This window comes from Gadus chalcogrammus, chromosome 14 (assembly GCF_026213295.1).
Source record: "Gadus chalcogrammus isolate NIFS_2021 chromosome 14, NIFS_Gcha_1.0, whole genome shotgun sequence".
NCBI lineage: Eukaryota > Metazoa > Chordata > Actinopteri > Gadiformes > Gadidae > Gadus > Gadus chalcogrammus.
In genome coordinates, this window is record NC_079425.1 from 14,746,199 (window position 1) to 14,766,419 (window position 20,221).

Sequence of the window (20,221 nt, forward strand, 5' to 3'; positions counted from 1 at the left end):
GATAATAAGTTAAGTTAAGTGTGCTGAGTTTAACTTGGCCCACCACCACCCCAGCCTCCACCTGCTTTGGTTCTGCTCTGTGTTGTATTTTACCTTCACAATGGGTTAGGGTATTTGATGTACCACAAGGGGGATTGTACAGTATAGTATACCTGTTGTCAAAGGTTGGCATGCTGTTTATATTCTGTATCTGACATCTGTATTTCATGCATTAAATTTGACAGCACAGAGCCCTATAAAAGAGTGGAACCATGCCGCCAAAGGTGAAACACTATTTGATGCAATACATGATTAAATCCACAACATGTGTGATTTCTAAGATATATTGGGGGAGGTTTTACTTTTATTCCAAATTCAGCAGCAAATATTATACTTCTACTTAATCTTACCTCTGAAAGTTCCTTGAAATTCTTATTACCAAGACTTTTAATTCAAGAACACACTTTATCACACTTCAGTTGGATTCTGTCAACATCAACCATTCAGCAATGCATGAATCCACATAAAAGTCAGACTCATGATGAAGGATGAAGTCTGTGTTCAGCATAAACTTTTTTACACTGAACATATGATCTGAGTAGTTCCTGTGCCTCCAGTTTAGGCGTGAATACGCCGAGGTCCACATCTACGACAGTCCTTAGGTGTGTATACACAGAGGTCCACAATCTGAAATAGTCTTTAGGCATGTATTCGCAGAGGTCCACATCTAGAACACATCTTCCCAAAGATGTTTAACCTGTGACCCCGCTTTTAGGTCTGAAACCCTCTCAACCCCAACTGCTTGAATCTTTGCACAGCTTCACACATACAGGATGAGAGAGAAGAGGATGAAGAAGCAGATGATGAAGATGAGGATGATAAGGCAGATAAGGTAGAGGAGGAGGTGGGGTGGTGGAGAGGAGGTGGAAGACGGAGAGGTGGAGGATGAGGGAGAGGAAGAGAAGGTGGTGATGAGGTAAAGGAGCATCTGTAACGAGCGCTACCGGACCTGACGCAGGGCAATCTGAGAATCGTATAGTCTGAACCAGCCATTAGTCCAGGGGGAACACACTCAACATGGAAAATAATTGTATCTTACTTATGGAGATTCAGATTACAATCACTGTTCAACTCAATCAATCAATCAAACACAAAAATACACACACACACTCACACACACACACACACACACACACACACACACACACACACGCACATTAATTCACACAGTCACACACACACACACACGCACAAACGCACACACACACACACACACACACACACACACACACACACACACACACACACACACACACACACACACACACACACAAACGCACACACACACATCGGTTGGGTACACACACCTCCCCTCTCCAAAAACAAACACACATAAACACACACAAACCCCCAATCAAAGCCTGTGACCGTTTTTTACACGCAGCCTTTCAGCAGATAAACAGTGACACTCACTGGCCGTGATCAGCATCAGCATTTACATTGCATTAAGTATGTTAGTTTTGGTTTCTGTGTGCGTGGGTGTGTGTGAATGTGTGAGTGAATCGGAGGCCTACGAAGTGTGGCTGTAAGGGAAGCTTCAAATGGTTAGAACTTCATAGAAATTGAAAGTGTACAATTATGAAAGTCATGTTTAATGGAATTCATGATCAGATAAAAAGTAATGAACGGTTCTCCTACAAACACAGTTTTAAGGAAATTCATTGAAATGGTGTGAGTTGTTAATATTCAGGAATGGGACATTGCAAGGAGCCCAGTGGCCATCTAATCACCTCGCTGTTGGCATGGTAACCACATCATCTCCATTGTAACTTCCCCTAACACTGTAATGGATTCCCACCACAGAAGAGATCATGGCTCGGGTGTGAGGTGTCCCTGATGATCTTCGTTGCTCGGTTCAAGCTGCGTTCAGCATCCAGAGTGTGGACTGATGGAAGGTCACAACCAGTGATGTTGGAAGCTTTGGTGACAACTCTCCCTAATTTCCTCTTGGTGCGACTGTCAGAGCTTCAATACCAGACGGTGAATGAAGATGTGATGATCCTTTCAATGATCGCTTTGTAGAAGAGCACCAAAAAGTTTTTGTTGACATGAAACTTTTTCAGTTGTCTTAGGAAATAAAGTCTATGATTTGCCTTTTCGATAAGGTGAGTGGTGTTAATGTCCCATTAAAGGCTGATTGTATGAGTATTTTGTTAAAGGTTAACAATGCAAACTTTGAGAAAGCAGAAAAAAGTCTTCAGTAATCAATATGCTTTCATCTTCCAACAACATCCCTTCCTGCCGAGGAAGAAGCTCCTTTCTCAGGAGGGGACCGGAGGAAGCAGTAGTAATCATTTCTAGAATCATCTTCTATAATCCCCACACACATTCAAGATCCATCTCCTTTAAACCACACAGATATTCAAGAAGTATCTTCTAAAAACCGCACACACATTGAAGAGTGATCTTTTTAAAAACGACACACAGCTTTCAGGAATGATTTTCTACAAACCACACACATCTTTCAGGAATGGGACATTTTCCTTGTTCGCGACAGCATCATCATGTCAATGTTGGGTTCCAGGCCACCCCATGGAGGTCTGTTGCAGGGTTATGAAGACATCACTCTGTCTCTCACCTGCGGTTTCAAGCTCAACGGCACAGAAGCCCAGGCCAAAAAAACTAAACAAAACCTGGAGTGAATTACTATGACTTTGTCTTCAGGAAATACTAGCAGATGGCCCAATTATAATGAGCGCCCGGTAATTAGATCATAGTATTGAGTCATCAGACTGGGTTATTATTAATTTCCGGAAAGTTCTTAGAGTTCTTGCTATTCGGCAGGTCATTACTTTATGACTTTGCATACAGAGGTGTAGCCTGCATGCAGGCCTTCATATCAGCTGCTACATTCTTAAACTCTTATCCTCTCTATTTCTTTCTCCCTATTTATCTCTCTTCTCTATCTCTCTCCCTCTCTCTCCTTCTCTCTCTCTCCCCCCCTCTCTCCCTCTCTCTCCTTCTCTCTCTCTCTCTCTCCCTCTCCATTTCTGTCTCTCTCTCTCTCTCCCTCCCTCTCTGTCTATCCCTGTTTCACACACGCACACACACACACACACACACACACACACACACACACACACACACACACACACACACACACACACACACACACACACACACACACACACACACACACACACACACAGACGCACACAAGCACACCCCCACACACACTCACACACACACACACACACACACACACACACACACACACACACACACACACACACACACACACACACACACACACACACACACACACACAAACACATCTAACGTTGTGATTGTTTTGAAATTAAGATTGGAACGAACATATGTATTGAGACTTCAAAAACATAAAGTGACTATGATTCATCACACACACACACACACACACACACACACACACACACACACACACACACACACACACACACACACACACACACACACACACACACACACACACACACACCAACACCAACATATATGGGATTCATGAGGCCTCATTCTAATTTATAAAGTAGAATGTATACATGTCCTCACACACATTACAGCAGCTAACAGCAGACACAGGATACAGAGACCATTTTCACGAATGGGTATGTATCTCTATTTTTTTTAAAGAAAACACAATATCGCAGTAAGTGTGTGTGTGTGTGTGTGTGTGTGTGTGTGTGTGTGTGTGTGTGTGTGTGTGTGTGTGTGTGTGCGCGTGCGCGTGCGCGTGCGTGTGTGTGTGTGTGTGTGTGTGTGCGCGTGTGTGTGGAAAAACTGTCTTTAATGATGTATCATTTGTTATCATGTTATGGTTGAATATGATCGCTTGAATATTGACTGTGAAAATGTGATCATCAATGCAATAGGGCTTTAGGATGGAGACTACATTCTTTCTACAATCTCTCCACGTAGCCTACTCCCCCCTCTCCCACTGTAGACTGTGTAAAGGGAGCGGAGAAAATGTAATTCATCAATTCAACCACAAAGGGTCATCTCCATTTTTCTACGGTCTCATATTTGACAGTTAAAGTAGGCGGAGACAATAACTTGTGAACAACCAATCAACATTGGTTTCCAATAAAAAAAAAAAATGGGGTTCAACCAATCCGTAGACAAACACACACCTCAATTAAAACTGGGCACACTGCTGCGCGACGAGAAAGTTTGGTCTTCCTCAAAGTTTTCTTTAACAAGTAGTGTACTCTCTTAGAGTTTAATTGTCGCTTGTTTTACTGTGACTAGCCTATTTGAAACGGGCATCGTTTGAAGATACGTGTTTTTTCTTGACCCGAGTACAGAAGACGTCGATCGATAACTACATCCTCGGTCTGCGCGTTAAACGCGTTAAACCCTATTTATTTAGTTATAATCCTAGTTCCCCGGTTGAGATGGAGTGGCGGGAGCAGACCAGTGTCAGCTGCATGGACGCCTTCGAAGAGACTAAGCGGTGGATTGAGGTTTGGAACCATTTCCTTTTTTCTTGTGTTCTTCATTTCATTGACTATCAACTGGCTTGGTTCCACTTCAAGCACTACGGTGATGCCGCCATGACACCTGTTCGTGCAGGTCCGTCTGTTATCGGTGTTAGGGAAAACTGCGCAAATAACCTGAGCTGTTATCATTCTCTCGGCCTTAACTGCCTAGCGGCCAAAGGTGTCGACATTCAACCTTATCCTATAAGAAACACACTTGGCTCTTCTTTTGGACAAGTCATAAAACACAAATGCTCTGCTAATCAGAGTTGAGCATCCCCTACATCTTTGCATATGAAAGATATGTAACTGTTAACCGTGAAGTTCAACTAATGGAATAACACGCAAATATGACGCGCACTCACGCAGACAATTATTTTTCTATTTTAATTATTTGCGTCGTCTTTCTGCATCTTGGTCGGGTTATCTTGTACAGTGTGTGAATAACAGTCTGTCTGTAGTTTTTGAGTAAAGCACTTCAAACGCTGGGTTTACATAATAGTTAATGTGTGCTGTGAACCTGAAACATAATTGTAAAACACAAGCATGTCGAAGCAGACCGTCCTTGTCTCAATGGGGCCATTGATGATGGTGCCTGAGAAGATGGTTATGATGAGTGCTGTGTTTGTGTGCTTATTGGCTGAAGACCAGGCACGTGCAGAGGGGGGGGCTATGGGTGCCCGAGCCCCTGCCCTTTTCCCTCTGAAGGACCAAAGTGCCCTTTTGAGTGGTCGTTTAAATTGTCAATGCTTTGTAAAATTACACATGAACAATTAAACGTTAACATGTGAATCAATTATTCGAGTATAAAAACTTCAACGGTAATGATATAGAAGTAAAGTTTTTACTTTGTAGCCTTGTTTACCGGCGCTCAGTGCGCTGCTGCCGCTGAGTGACGTCATAGGCTATCAACGTGACCTTTCACAATTTGCCTGCCTGCAGGATGCGCTTGTTGTTTTAAGAGACGGTACAACGCATGGTAAGATCACTACAGAGTCAGACACAGACAGTTGTTTCCAAAACCATAAAGTTGATAATGCTAAATAAACTGTAACAGTTATCTAGTTTTGTAGTCTCATTTTGAAGTATAGGCCTATGTTTGCCAGCAAAAGCTTTTCAACAAGCATCGTTTTAACTGACCTGTGAAAGTGGCTACCACTCGGTTTATTTTCTATAGCCTACCAGCTAGCTATACAGCTAACCTATCTGGGAAACCTTTTGAAATTGCAAAGGGAAAGCATACATCGTTATATTTAATCTGTATACTAGTAACTACTTGGCCACATGACATGGCCAAATCCGTTTCATGTCTACTCTGTCTTAGTGTCTCTGGCAGAACGGGGTGAAATTGGTTTTATATTCGACATTCGTCGATTTTCCGGGGTTGTATCTTTAATAGCGTCAAGTGCTTAGGGACCGTCAAAAAAGTGCAACGTAATTTTTTTCAATTCTTAATAACTCAATCGAAATTCATCCTATCAACATCAAACCACTTCTGATGTGTTTATGTACTCGTTTTGTAGTCCCCACTACCCCTCATTCTAAAGAAAGACTTTTAATTGTTTTTAAAAAAATGCAAAAGCTTTCAGTGCATGTATTGCATCCATATTTAAGGCTTTATTTTTAATAGCTCACTTGTTTTTATAGATATCAACAACAAACCACTTCTGATTCGTTCATAAACTCATTGTGGAGTTCCCACCACCCTGTGTTTAATAGAAAAACATAAAAAAATTAAAAGTCACACGTATACATTGTGTATAGTTAGGCTAATTCGTATTCAAGGCTTTTATTTTGTAATAGCTTAATTGTTTTTATAGATATCAACACCAAACCACTTCTGATGAGTTCATGAACACACATGTGCCCTTTTTTTAATTTGAGCCCCTGCCCCTCAAAGGGTCTCTGCACGGCCCTGCTGAAGACTAACGTGTGTGTGTGTGTGTGTGTGTGTGTGTGTGTGTGTGTGTGTGTGTGTGTGTGTGTGTGTGTGTGTGTGTGTGTGTGTGTGTGTGTGTGTGTGTGTGTGTGTGTGTGTGTGTGTGTGTGTGTGTGTGTGTGTGTGTGTGTGTGTGTGTGTTCTGTACATCTATGACTGATATAATGCATTCACTGAGTAATGCGCCATTCTTGATTTTTCAAGGCCGGTTTAGATTCAAATTTTTACAGTTAAATATAGGCTAAGTTTTTTGACAAATCCCTTTAAACCAGGGGCACCAAAGATTTTGAAGCCAGTGCGGCCACACAATATAGATAATATATAGTCTGCAAGATGATCAATTTAATTTTGTAATTATTAATTTGGCCTATGAGCTATTCATATATTTTTTTGTTGTCATTCTTGGAGCAAACCTCAGATTAATAGACTTAAAGAAACTTGATCTTGCAATCAACGTATGTCGGAGTGGGTGTGGGTCGAGTGAGTAGAATTTAGTGGCATCTTGCGGAATAGGCTTATATATACGTTTTTCCTTCTCTAGCATGTAGGCCGCCGCCATATTGCACAGCCTTGGTTCTGCAGTAGCCCAGAACGGACACATGGCTCTAGAAAGAACGCGTTTAATAAAAAGTTTGATGGGCACAGACATAAAAATCAACATCTGGCCAGGAGCTCCACTCATCTTCACACACTTATCGTGGCGCTATACCATAAGTGTCCTAGAATCCTAACCCTCTATGGATGGATGGAAAGATAACTCGGTGTAACTGCACTACACTGCTCTGTTGAACGCAGATTCTGGGCCTCAAACATAGCCTGGGAACTAGGCTTAAATAGACTGGGCCTACAGGCTATGTTAATAATGTATATAACTCCTATATACGGGGACATTCATATGATCCAAATTTTATGGCGCATGCGTGTTCATGTTGACAACACAATGGCCTGTTCTTCATTACTCTTTATGAAAATATATTCATGTATCATGTTTCCTCTTAGAACCACATTCTTCCTCCGAAGCTAGCCTCAGTGATCTCTGACCGTTGTCACGCTCCCATAGTGTTTTTTTATTTACTTAAACTAACTATGTAGCTTATACAATGCGCTCCCCGGTCCCCACTCATTAGCGTACTGCTGCTGTTTGTTTGTGTTGTATGCATAGATATTAATCTTTATGCTTGTGTATTGTGTGTATGGTCTGTGCATGATTTTAATATAAAAACAAATGGGGTTACAGAACCAACTATAGTTTTGTCCTTTAATTCTTGTTTATTTAAATTCGATTTTTTTTCTAAATGTAAACAGTCGGCCAATTCCCACTATCTATAGTGAACTGTGACTCCTAAACCTTGGCCCTTTGACCCGCTTACCTCTTAACGAAAAAGCAGACAAAGTTTATGTTGCGCAGAGGTTGCCAAAAATGCTAACATGTTGTATGCAATCTAACAACTGCATATAGACTTATGGCATGTAAAAGAGTGACAGTATTGCAAAGTAAATTGACTTAAATTAAAGTGTGCATGCATTTTGCATGAATTAAAAAAAAAAAGTGAGATTTCTTCACAAAGAGGGGAAATAGATGTGTGAGGACCTGTTGGGTTTAATGCCACTTGAGACATACTCAAGAGGAGAGGTTATATACGAGGTGATAAAGGAGATGCTCACAAAAAGAAAGATTTATCTGAAGCAACTTGCAAGTAGTCTCAGTCACCACTAGGGATGGGCGTGAGGAATCGATTACTGAGTACTCCTCGTTACAAATGAACTCGGTTGGTGGACAGGCAAACTCGAGTTTGCATATACACACGCAAACAAAGTTTTCTGAAGCAAATGTATCAATTTTCTGTCTGCGCCACTAACGCATGCAGTGGGCACAAAGCAAATTAAATGTATCCATTTCTGTGTGGCGCGTTCCGTGCCGTGTGCAGGCACGCCAGAATTCAAAAAGTTAAGAGATGGCGGTTAAAGCAAAGCGCAGCGAAGAATTGAAATACTTTAAAGAAATAGGAGATCATAAGGTGAAATGTACAATATGCCAAGCGAAATCGAGCTACCAGAAAGTACTATGCGGCAACATATGCTCCTGAAACACAACGGTGAGTTCGGGAAAACCGACCCGCAGCAACCAAGTTTTATTTGCAGCTTTAAATTATTTGCAATGGTTAGGCTACTTGTTTCGTTTTTTTTTTTTTTAACTGTTACAGGCCTTGGTTCGACGTGATTTAAATTGTGAGACGGCTATTTATTTTTGTAAGGAAAATGTGTTTTGAACGTTTGCAAAAATAAATAATGAATACTCTAACTGTTAACTCTGACTGTTTTGATGGAGAATAAGCATTACATGTTTGGTTGGTAATATTGCCGTTCATCATCAGGCCTATTCCTGCTGCAGATGCGTTGCATTCTAAAAATAGATTCGATTAAACGAGTACTCGATTGATCCTCGAGGAATTCCTTCGATCACTCGAGTTTGGAATTTACTACTCGTGCCCATCCCTAGTCACCACAGATGGTGCACCTGCTATGGTTGGGAGAGAAGGGGGCTGTGGCACAGATGAAACAAGATAACCCTGATCTCATAGCCTACCACTGTATCATCCATCAGAATGTAGTCTGTGCTATTCTGTCTGAAGGCTTTACTGAAATAATGAATACCATGATGAAACTCATCAACTTCCTCAGGGCATCCTCATCCGTTCAGCATCGACTGCTAAGAGAATTTCTGAGAGAAACGGAGGCAGATGCAAATGACCTACTACTCCACAATAACATAAGGTGGCTGAGCAAAGAGAATGCACTGGGACGCTTCTGGTCCATCCGAAAGGAAATTGCTGCTTTCTTACAGCAGCTCGAGTCAAAATGCAACACAGTTTGCAAACTTTTTGCAAGATGAGCACAAGATGGATATGGTGTTTTTTTGGTAGACATCACAGGACACCGTAGTGAGCTCAATTTAAAGCTGCAGGGTCAGAAAAACTCTGTCTGTGATTTCATGAAAAATGTCCGCTCCTTCCAGATGAAGCTGGACATTCTCAAAGAAGATCTCCAAGGAGAGTGCGAGCCCTTCCCACAAATAAGGGAACAAATTCAGGGTGAGAGACATTTCTCCTTATGTCGGCTTCATAGACAAGCTGATTGGAAACTTTTGTCAACGATTTGACAGCTTCAAACTTGGACTCTAGCTCCTCCTGCTAATCGAGAATCCCTTCCTTACCAGAGAAATCAGAGGATTTTCAAAGGAGGTTCAACAGACCTTCAATTGGGCACATCCTGGATCTTTACAGTTAGAGCTCGATGATCTGCAAGCAGATATTGCTATGAGAGGCGATTGAAGCAACTGACTCTGCTACTTTCTGGTTACAGATTGTGCCTGAAACGATGTTCCCTGGTCTAACCAAAATAGCACTTCACACCTTAACCATGTTTGGATCAACCTACAGCTGTGAGACAGCTTTCTCTACGATGAACATTATTAAAACAAAGTACCGTTCCAGGCTCTCCAATGAGCATCTCCACATGAGCATGAGAATGGCACTAACCCCATTTAAGCCAAGATTGAAACTGCTGGCAGGACAGTTACATGCCCATTTCTCTCACTAGGAAAGGAAGTTGGAAAGGGAGGAAGGTGAGGAGGAAAGGAGAGAGGAGAAAGGGAGCTGCTCAAAGCTCTGCACTTTTCTTTTATTCATTCTGCCCTGTTTTATTTTACTACAAATGTAGGCTTTAGCCTAAGGTCCCTGTGTTATTTTATTTGAAATGTAGTTAATACATGTAAAAAAAAAAAAGGTGGTGGGCAGCTCAAAGGTCTTTCGTTAATTTTTTTTCTTAAAGAGGAACTTTTATTTTATTCCAAAGATTCTGTATTGTTTTGCGTTACTTGAAATATAGGCCCTAGGTTCAGGCTGCCCAAAGCTGTGTTTGCACTTTCAAAAGATTCTGAATGTTTTTAGGCTTACTTGAACTATATTTTATTCAGGAGAAATTCAGTCTCTTTTGTCTGTTATTGATAAAAGTATATTACTTTGAAAACACTTGAAGTTTGACAAACTATATATAAATGTACACGTTGTTGATTTTTTTTTTAATAGGGCACACTATTTCGAGTGACAATATAAGATTCAGACCTTTGCTGGGAGGACATTTTAGTAACTGGACCTCTTTCAATTTTAATTGAATACCCCTGCTGCAGCGTGTGTGACATCATCACGCTCTAGCCTCAAAAGAAGACCAAATCAAAATATACGAAGTGGGTATGAAATTAAAGTGTTGATTCTGAAAAAGTATAAATGAATCGTAAATCTGTTTATATATTTGAATATCAAAGTGTATTCATTTCTGCCCCAGGGCCCTTCGTGAAGTTCTGCCACTGAAAGGTACACCCAATAGGATGAATGCTGCTTTAAGATCCATTACTGTGATGGTGGACTTTTTTGTAGTGTTAATAAATTACACTTTTTGAAAGTATTTAATGCGTCCAATCTCACTGATTCCCTTTAACTTGTTGCGCAGCTCAAGGTACGTGGTTTTAAAGAATTGCACAGCTGGTATGCACATTCAAGAGACCGAAAAGATGTGCGTTATCAAATGAGGTTGACCGTTCTGGTCCAAAATTCCCGTGCTGATTTTTTTTAGATTTTTATTATTATACTTTTTTTGTCGCAGTCTGCCCCTGCATGGAACAACTTTTGGTACCTTCGGCCCTATTATATCAATCTTAACATTTAGAATCTACCCTCCAAGACCATCATTTCGATTAAACCGGAATTAATTCAAATTTTGCCAGTCTCCGCCAACTCGTTTGGAAGTGCCACTCTGCTCTGAACATGGGTGGCATCGTTTAAGTGACATCAAAGTGCCTCTTTAGAACACTCTTCAAGGTCACAACGAACAGACACCGGGGGCGAGATTTGTGTAGATGTGTGGAGCACTGTCTGAGCAATGGTTTACGATTTAAATGTAAAATTGTGTCAAAGGGCATACAAAATCCACCATACTTTTAATCTGAGACGGTTAATTTAATAAACATTATTGACAAAGTCATTTTTAGAAACAAAATGAATTGACTGTCAAGGTTTGATGGGTATGGTAAGTTATGAGGTTAAAGCACACATTCAACTTTTGTATATTTATTTTTATTTGATAAAACGGAAAAGAAGCAAATAAACAAAAAAGACAAAGGGTTGTTCATCCTCTCAAATGCATGCCGAAAGTGCATCACACATTCACCTTTTTTAAAAAACCGTATTCACCTCTCCGCAATTTTGTATGAATTAACAAAGGTTTTCCGATAATCTTTTTATATTTTCACCTTTCACTAATGGTTCAATAGGTCAAATTATGTTTTTGATTTATGATATTTGCAATACATTTTGACGCCCTAGCCCAAATAATTGCAAATAAATCATTCTGGTTTATTAGGGGATGAGGTGGTTAGGAAGATGAGTAGCAGGAGAGGATGGAGTGTCATGGTGTGCTCGTTAAGTATGAGTGGATGGCTGTGTTCTGTGTCTGATGGGTCCTTCTCTATAAACATGCAGCATGCATTCCTGAGGGGCCTAATTACTGAGAAGAATGGTAGCCCTGGCCTCAGTTATGAAGCTGTTAACAACTCTTAAAGTCCTCATTAAGCCGAAGGCCTGCATGTGCTCACAAATGCATCTTTCAATCAGGGCTTTTGTTTTCTTTGTTGTTGTTTATCTTGATGAGTTTTGATGGTGTGTTCATGTATTCTGGGATTTACAGCTTGAGGTGAATCATAATATCTGACCCCAATAATGTGGATTTCTATGTATGGAATGGATGTATTTTTTTTTCTTCACCAATCAAAAATTGGGAGAGCACTAGGTCAACGTTTATTGTTTTCAGAGAAAGTAAGATGAGAATACCTGAATAAGACAGGAAATTTCTATGTATGTATTTTCTGGGGAGTAAATGTTGCTGTATAAGGCTCATTTATTTATCTGCATTGTTTGGTTCGATAATGTTTTTATTGTGTAAATATATTGCAGGATACTTCCTGTTATGTATTCTGACATGCTGGAATGTATTGGACCACCCAGGCAAACCTAAGGTGGTTTTCTGACACTGAAATGATTGATTGATGTTCATTTATTAATTTGTGTACTCAGAAAGTGACCAGTAAGTCGTTTGAAAGTAGTAACTTCCGTGCTGCTCTGGAAAATGGAGTCCTACTCTGCGAGTAAGTACTATACTATACAGTTCTGCATAACACACCACTTCACACTAGGACAGTGCAGCCCACTCCGAGAAGATCACGGTTGACTGAAATTCAAACCTAGTCTTCAACAAATTGGTTGATAGGGGAAAAAAAGATCTGCATGTTATCTCTAGATAAGCGGTTGTTAAAGTGGGGTACTAGTATCCCCGGGGGTAACTGGTTCTCAAATTTCTTCTACTAGTGTACCCACTCTAAAATGTTATTTTAGCTGAGTACCCCCTTCACCAGCACAAACATTTTTTGGGAGAAAAAACACTCCCCCTCTACTTATCCATGAGGGGGAAACTCACTGAAAGATCTACACATCTTGCTCTTGCTCGTTGATGAACGCTGCAATGACAACAGATACGTAATGTTGTCATGGAAGAAGTCAAATCAGTTTCCCCTTATGGCTCGTTCAGACTAAACGATTTCAGCCCGATTTTGCACCATATCGTTTGTCACCGACAAAATTGCAGGGTCATAAACGATTTTGAAAAGGCCGAGATGAGACGAGGTCTTGTTATGTGTCATGCTCGTGATCTGTTCTTTTTTCATCTGCAACGTTCAAAAACCCCAAAACGAAAAGTTTTGCATTCCAGAATTTTGGGTGAATTGCAATGACGTATAAATTGTTGACCTGGAGGGAACCCCGCTGGAGCTCACGAGCAGTGTTTACTAAAGGAAACTGGGCAGAAACTTTTCGACTTCAATTTCAAACTGCTTTGATTTTCTTGCAACCGAGTGAAAAATCGGCCCTGCTTAGCTAGACTTCACTGCACTACAAATAACATGTATTACTTAATTTACTTGTGACAAATACACTATAGTGCTAGGAACTCGGGATCCATTGTTATTGACACTCTGTTGCTGTGTGCATCGATTAGTAAAGATTCTAGAGCATCGCACCCTTGAATCTTTGAAAAAAAAAAAATCTTTGTTTCCAGTCTTCCGACGAATAAAAGCCTGATTTCGTGGTTCTGTGATCGCATAGTTTGACATTTTAAATCGTGGAGGAATATCTGAGAATCATGTAGTCTGAACCAGCCATATGTCATTCATGTTATTCTAGTTGAGATCCAACATTTATTAATATATTTTAAATCAAAATTCTGGAAGATATATACACCACTGTCTATAACTTTGAATGTAACGCCTATGACACAAGCAAAATAATTACATTGTAACAAATGACCACCAATCATAACAATCTATGTTCACATGCAAAGGATAAACAAAATTCCTGTCGTACATTGCTCTTCATCGCCTTATGTAGAATAAGCTTGCATAGCTCCTGAATATTAGTTATTCTGTCTCGTGTTAATGTACATGCGTGTTCACTTTCTGTTTATGCTGCAGAATTAAGAACAAAAACATGTTGGAGAGCTGCCCCTAATGCTGGGGGTACTCTGTAGAATGTGAGGATGTGTCAGAGGGGGTACATGCTAGATTAACAAAATCAACCACAGTGCACTTGGTGCAGCCTAAATATCAGTACATTGAGGAGGAAGTCTGTGGGTTTCAGAGTGGGTTACTGCGCTGTGCCACAATGTGAAGCGGGTCGCACACCAGACATGCCAAGGAGTGCCGCGTAGAGAAGTGTCGCGAAGTATAATGCACGTCGGAAGATTTTACTTTAGGTTCTGGTCTTACTATAATGGGTATGCATGCCAAGATGCCAATTTCGATTTGTTCACACTAGCCTGTCAAGTGTTTAACCAGACAAAAGTAGTTGGGTGAAATATATTTAGCAAATATTTTATTTCTAATCAATGTTATCTCTAACACATTATTGTCACTAAAGCAAGTTATTTCTCTAATGTTTTCAGTTTGATGAACAAGTTGAAACCTGGCATTATCAAGAGGCTGAACAGGCTTTCAACCCCGATCGCCGGATTGGTGAGATTTTGTGTGTGGAGGGGGCAGCGGAAATGCACACTGTCATATCCTGTTCCAGATGTCAAGCGATGGGCTGTCAGACTGAAAGTACTACCACTGCTCTCTCTGTGTGTGTGTGTGTGTGTGTGTGTGTGTGTGTGTGTGTGTGTGTGTGTGTGTGTGTGTGTGTGTGTGTGTGTGTGTGTGTGTGTGTGTGTGTGTGTGTGTGTGTGTGTGTGTGTGTGTGTGTGTGTGTGTGTCGTTGAAGAGGGTAAACTAATGTTCAGTCAGCTTTAGTAAAAGCAACCTTTCACCTTCCTCCCCTCTGCAGGACAATGTGAATGTGTTCCTGAAGGCATGCTCTAAGCTGGGTCTGAACGAGTCTCAGCTCTTCCACCCTGGAGACCTCCAGGACCTTTCCACCAGGGTCACCCTCAGGTGACCCCTCCCACCCCCTTGTTCTAGTTTTGTACAGCCCTTAAAGTCTTAATGTGTGAGCCCCTCAAAGTTGGAAAGTGGGAGACAAACAAAATAACATTAATCTTTCCACTTCAAGAGGCAAACTACTGTAGCTCGGCTGGCTGGTCGGCGTGAGTGGGAGGGGTTTTGGGAGTGTTGATGGTACAATTATTGTAAACAAAGAGGTACAGTCATTTTATCTTCAGAACATATTTGTTATAGGATGTGATTTTATTGCTAACATTATTTAAATCAATATCGATCAGGCTTGACTACAGACAAGTCCAGGTCAGGTAACGCTACGAGGGAGTTGAAATGTTACAGATGACTGCTTTTACCACAGGTATGGTCTCAAAGGGATTCACAGGCCTCCATTATAAGACACCCCCTCACACTTAAGGCCCCATGTCGATGACGAGGTCCTTATGGGACAAGTGTCGGAGCTCAAGCCAGCACCGCGTTGTCCAGGCGGCCTAGATGGCCCAAGATGGGAGGATCCTTTTTTTGCAGTTGCCTCAAGTTCAACTTTCACGCTAACCTTCAAGAGATTCTTTCCGTTAACAATCACTTTCCAATCCGATATCTGCAAAGATATAATAATTAATACATGAATTTATTGATGAATAATTCATAGCTATACCATTATACTGCACGCCTGCTAAATAAAACACAAACAGACAATGGTTTGATGTTTGATCTACATGACAGTCAGCTGCTGGCAGTGCAGAACCAGCCAAACCTAGCGACTTAAGTCTAATGGCCAACGCCCATTTGGGGTCCTGGTACCCAGCACACGATGTGGATTCTGACTCCGATGTCGCCACACACATGCAAAACAACAGAAGGGAGGAGGAGGACCTGCAGACGTGTGGTGTTGAATGAGAGCAGGAAGACTTTAGAGAGCCGGGACCCGGTCTGCGTGTTGAAGAATATCAAAGAACACTTTGCATTAGAGTCTAGGTCTAATATCTAACACTACAGCTGAGAGCTGATTAACTGACCCTGTGCTCGCCGGGTCGTGAAATAGTCGCACAATGGAACACTACATATGCATGAGAGACTATTTAGCTGTGTTGGATGTCAGAGTTCAAAGGTTTGATATAAATTTGTTGGTATACCAATTTCCTTTTTTAATTTCTGGAGCCATTTCTGGACAAATGTTTACTAAAATGATATGCATTTTAGACGGATGTACACAAAAATACATCAAAAGAGATTTGAGTTTAATTAGTAATATGATGCATTGAAATACGATGTGATGACAGCAGTTGATGCAAGTGTCTTGTTTGGTATTTGAATGTTTCAAACTAGGTTTAACTTAAACGCTGTGATCATAGCGTCTGACAAGTGGCTCAAGTTTTACCACAATATCATCATTGATCTTGTTTTTATTTGTTCTGTGTTTCAGGAGCGAAGAAAGCAATAGGCGACTAAAGAACGTGAGTGTTTTTGTAGTTTGTGTGATGTGACTGTCGAGTCTCGGCCTAAGCTATTTACAGTTGGCAGCCTGTTCTGAGATGAACCAACGTTATCCACTTGGAGGCAGTGTTGAGTTTGTGGTGTGAAAACGACTATATAAAATATCTCAATAAAGGACTAAGGGGTTACACTAGGGGTTCCTAGAGTAGTAAAGGGCTGGTATTCCTGACTTAATTTCCTGCCAAAAGAAAAGCCAGAGCCAATGAGAATCAAACCAGGCAACCCCAGGGTCAAGATTGAACCCTGCTAGGATTTTGCCTTATAAAATAAGAGCATGCTTTATTGATGCCTGAGGTAAGAATCAAAACAATAGCTAAAGAACAGTAAAAAAAAATTCAAATAGAGGGTAAATAATATTGTATAAAATGCACTGTTTTTATATTGAGTTTTAAAAAAGATTTCCTATTGTGGATGAACGAATGAATGTGTTTACAGGGTTGATATTCATAGCTCTGGGTGTACAGTGGGAAGGATGATGTTTGACTCCATGTGAAAGGTTGTTTGTTTAAACCTCAATAAAGTGGACCTTTATTTGCCCCAAGGGGGAAATTGTCCTCCAAATGCGAAGGGTCAGCAGGAATGACTGTCTGCAAGATGCCCATCTACTTGTTTACATTTAGCTGAAATAGTAGGACGTAACTTAGAAACGTGCTGAATTATGAATGATTAATGGTAAACATGTTTTTTATATGGATTGTGTTCAAATAAATAATTCATTCCATGAAGGCGTGTATATATTGTTCTCCTAGGTTCTGATCACAGTGTACTGGCTGGGTCGCCGGGCCCAGCTTGAGCCCTTCTACTGCGGCCCACAGCTCAACTTCAAGGCCTTCGAGGGCCTGCTGGGCCTGACGCTGTCTAAGGTATAGTACGCTTGGACCCTGACCTTTGACCTAGTTGGACTAGCCTAACTGTATTGACATCTGGCCAGAGAACATGAGATAGCAACGTTTTCATATCTACAAAATAAGGCATTCTGTGTTTTCAGTATTTATTTTCAGCGACTATCACTATCCATCTTGTATATTTGTCATTTGATGTTATAATTATAAAAGTGCAATGTGTAAGATTGCGTGGCATGTAGCTGGGATGTTGCAAATTCAACTGAATGCCTATCCTTCCCTTTCCACAGATGTCTTATGAAATTGAATAGATCTGTTAACTAGATGCCACAAAATTGTCCACAGTTCTTTTAAAAGCATTTGATCAAATACATGGCTCCAGACACAAGGACAAAGGACGGAGGTGTTGAAAACCGGTTTATTGTAGAGTTTGATTGGCAATGATACATGAGGCGGTTATTCATGCGGCCATGCAGGAGATCTCCTTGAGTGTGTGTGTGGTGATGGCTGGTTTAACCTTGGCACATCGATTAGTCAAAGCACAAACTGGTGTGCAGCCTCGGCCAGCCCCCCCCCCCCCCCCCCCCCGAGTCCAATCGGTCTGACTTGGGCCAGTTGAGGCTGCTTAATCAGCCGTCAGCCACACGCACTCCACAACCAAATAAATACAGATCTCCTCCTTAAAGTGCTTTGATAACCCGAGTCTATGGTGGAAAATAATGGAGGCTTCTCTGCCAAAAGGAATTATGGTAGTGAGAAACCGTCAACACGGGGGCCCTGTTCCGGGCCCTGTCCCTTTTTGTCACTCATGAACACCTCCTATACGGGGGATCAAAGCAGGCCCATGGCTGACCTGTGACCGCTGATACCGTTATCTCTCTGTAGTCAATGACATCAGTATAGTTCTCAGCTCACTTAGATATTAAAGGTTGTATCAGCGATGTTGGGTGACGTCACTTCTGTTTGTATTTGAAGTGAGATCCCAAACAAAGAGAGCCAGCTCGCCCCTCCCTTCTGTGTTTCGTGCATCCAGTTAAAACTATCATGAACGCAGCGCAAAACCCCACAGCTCCCCTTGGTTGGAATACTATTTATTGAGGTTTTAGTGGTTTGTTTCTGTGTACGATCTCGACGCATAGGCTGCCCACAGAGACGCGTTTTTTGACGGGCTGCTTATGGGGCAGGCAGCTAGCGGATTGTGAGAAAAGAACAGATGAATGTGATCATTTATGTTTCGGCCTAGAATCGCTGATGCAGCCTTTTAAGGGTAAGTAGATAAGGTAGATAGTGTTATAGTTAAGCCAAACGTTATACACATCTGGCCTCTTTCGGTCAACAAATGCTTACATCCCGAGGGACATGTGTCTCTTGAGGGAGAGAGAGAGAGAGGGAGGGAGGGAGTGAGGGAGGGAAAATATAGATTTTTACAGTGCTCATCTCTTAAACACATGTGGCAAGTCATTGAGGGGGGCCTCACATTTTAGGGGACTCGAGAGTTCTTTGCATAAAATCCACAACAAGTCCCTTGTGTTTCCTCCTGTGCAGGCCCTAGAGGAAGGCAGCGGCCTGTGCCCCAGAGATGGGGGCTACGGCGACCCGGAAAAGGAGAACCTGTATCACGTCAGACCGGCTTACCGCAGGGATGACTCGGTTGAGGGTGGGAATTATCTGGACCACCACAGCGCTCACCAAAGAAGTGAAGGTGAACACCTTCTCCTAAACTTGTTTTCTTAGCTGAACCCGTAATCATGTAGCCAATACCCTTTACAGTGAGCACAGGTTCCAAGTCTACACACTTTCGTGTCCCTCAATATATATTTTTTAATTAGTACACATCCCTGTGTTGCCCAGTTACATCGACCGGATTTTGTTTACCTCATTACTCCTAGTGTAGTAAGAACACATAGAATTTCGCTGAAGCCTGCGCATACCGTTGCTTTGGTCGGCATGCGCAAGTGAGAGGTGTGACCCGCGTTCCACACAGGGGTGGTAGATTGTTGTGGTAGAGAGAGACTGAGCTGTAAAAGCTCTGCTTTTTAAACGGCTCTCACTTCCAGATTCCCATCCTGCACTGGTCTTCACTCCTCGTTTTTAGTTTTTCTTTCCTTTCTCGTTAACGGTAATCCTCCCAGGTCTTACCCTTGCTGATCTTTACCTTCACATGGTTGAGAGCGTTGGGCCTTGAGACACTTATGTACAGGGATGATGGGCTGTAGCTCTGTCATTTTGTTGCATTTCCACGACAACGAGCCATAGGAGGATCAAGTTTGCCGAAGAAGATTTTGTCTCGAGGCTCAGCGCTACATTGTGGTTGGTCATGCCGTCTAAGTTGTGTCACCTAAATGTATTGGTCTGTGTGAATGTTGCATTTCAAAAAGAGTCCTGTGGTCTAAGTCTAACAAAATATGTAATTTTTTATGCATTTGCTTTAAACCTTCCACACTTTATTCAACCAGGACTTTGATTTATCCAACCGCTTCATCTGTGGTTCTGTGCTCTGCCTCGGCTCGTCAGTGGTTTGTTGACACTCTCGTCTCTTGGTGTCCAGGCTGTGGCAGTGACGTGGAGGCTGACCAGCTGTTCAGTATGTCAGCCCAGAAGGACTCAGCCCAGCAGCAGGAGAGGGGATATGTCCCCCCAGTAGAGGGAGCCTACCCCCTACCCAGGGAGGGGGGTTGCGTCGCCCCAGCGCCACTTCGCAGGAAGAAGGGATGTGAGGAGAACAAACAAGGCTTACTCACCAGGTATGGACTATTAACCACACACACCAGGTAGGAGTGTGTTCACGCCTGGGTAGGTATTCACGAGTACACGCCTAGGTAGAAACTCGTGAGTACACGCCTAGGTAGGTACATGCCTGCCATGAGAGAACATAGCATGACTGTTTGTACAGCGTTTGTATCATTGAGGTTTT

The 20,221-nt window shown here is 41.8% G+C and overlaps 1 protein-coding gene across 6 annotated transcripts in view; it reads left to right on the forward strand.

Annotated features, from left to right (window-relative positions):
• Window positions 1-4,122: 4,122 nt before the first annotated feature.
• LOC130403182 (LIM domain only protein 7-like) overlaps window positions 4,123-20,221 on the forward strand; it is a 46,484-nt gene continuing 30,385 nt past the window's right edge. For all 6 annotated transcript variants that reach the window (XM_056607382.1, XM_056607383.1, XM_056607384.1 and 3 more), the window contains exons 1-8: window positions 4,123-4,478; window positions 12,561-12,631; window positions 14,479-14,548; window positions 14,859-14,965; window positions 16,395-16,425; window positions 17,215-17,328; window positions 18,853-19,009; window positions 19,856-20,051. In XM_056607382.1, coding sequence (XP_056463357.1) covers window positions 4,410-4,478; window positions 12,561-12,631; window positions 14,479-14,548; window positions 14,859-14,965; window positions 16,395-16,425; window positions 17,215-17,328; window positions 18,853-19,009; window positions 19,856-20,051 — 815 coding nt within the window. In that variant the 5' untranslated portion in view covers window positions 4,123-4,409. The remainder of the gene's footprint in view (window positions 4,479-12,560; window positions 12,632-14,478; window positions 14,549-14,858; window positions 14,966-16,394; window positions 16,426-17,214; window positions 17,329-18,852; window positions 19,010-19,855; window positions 20,052-20,221) is intronic.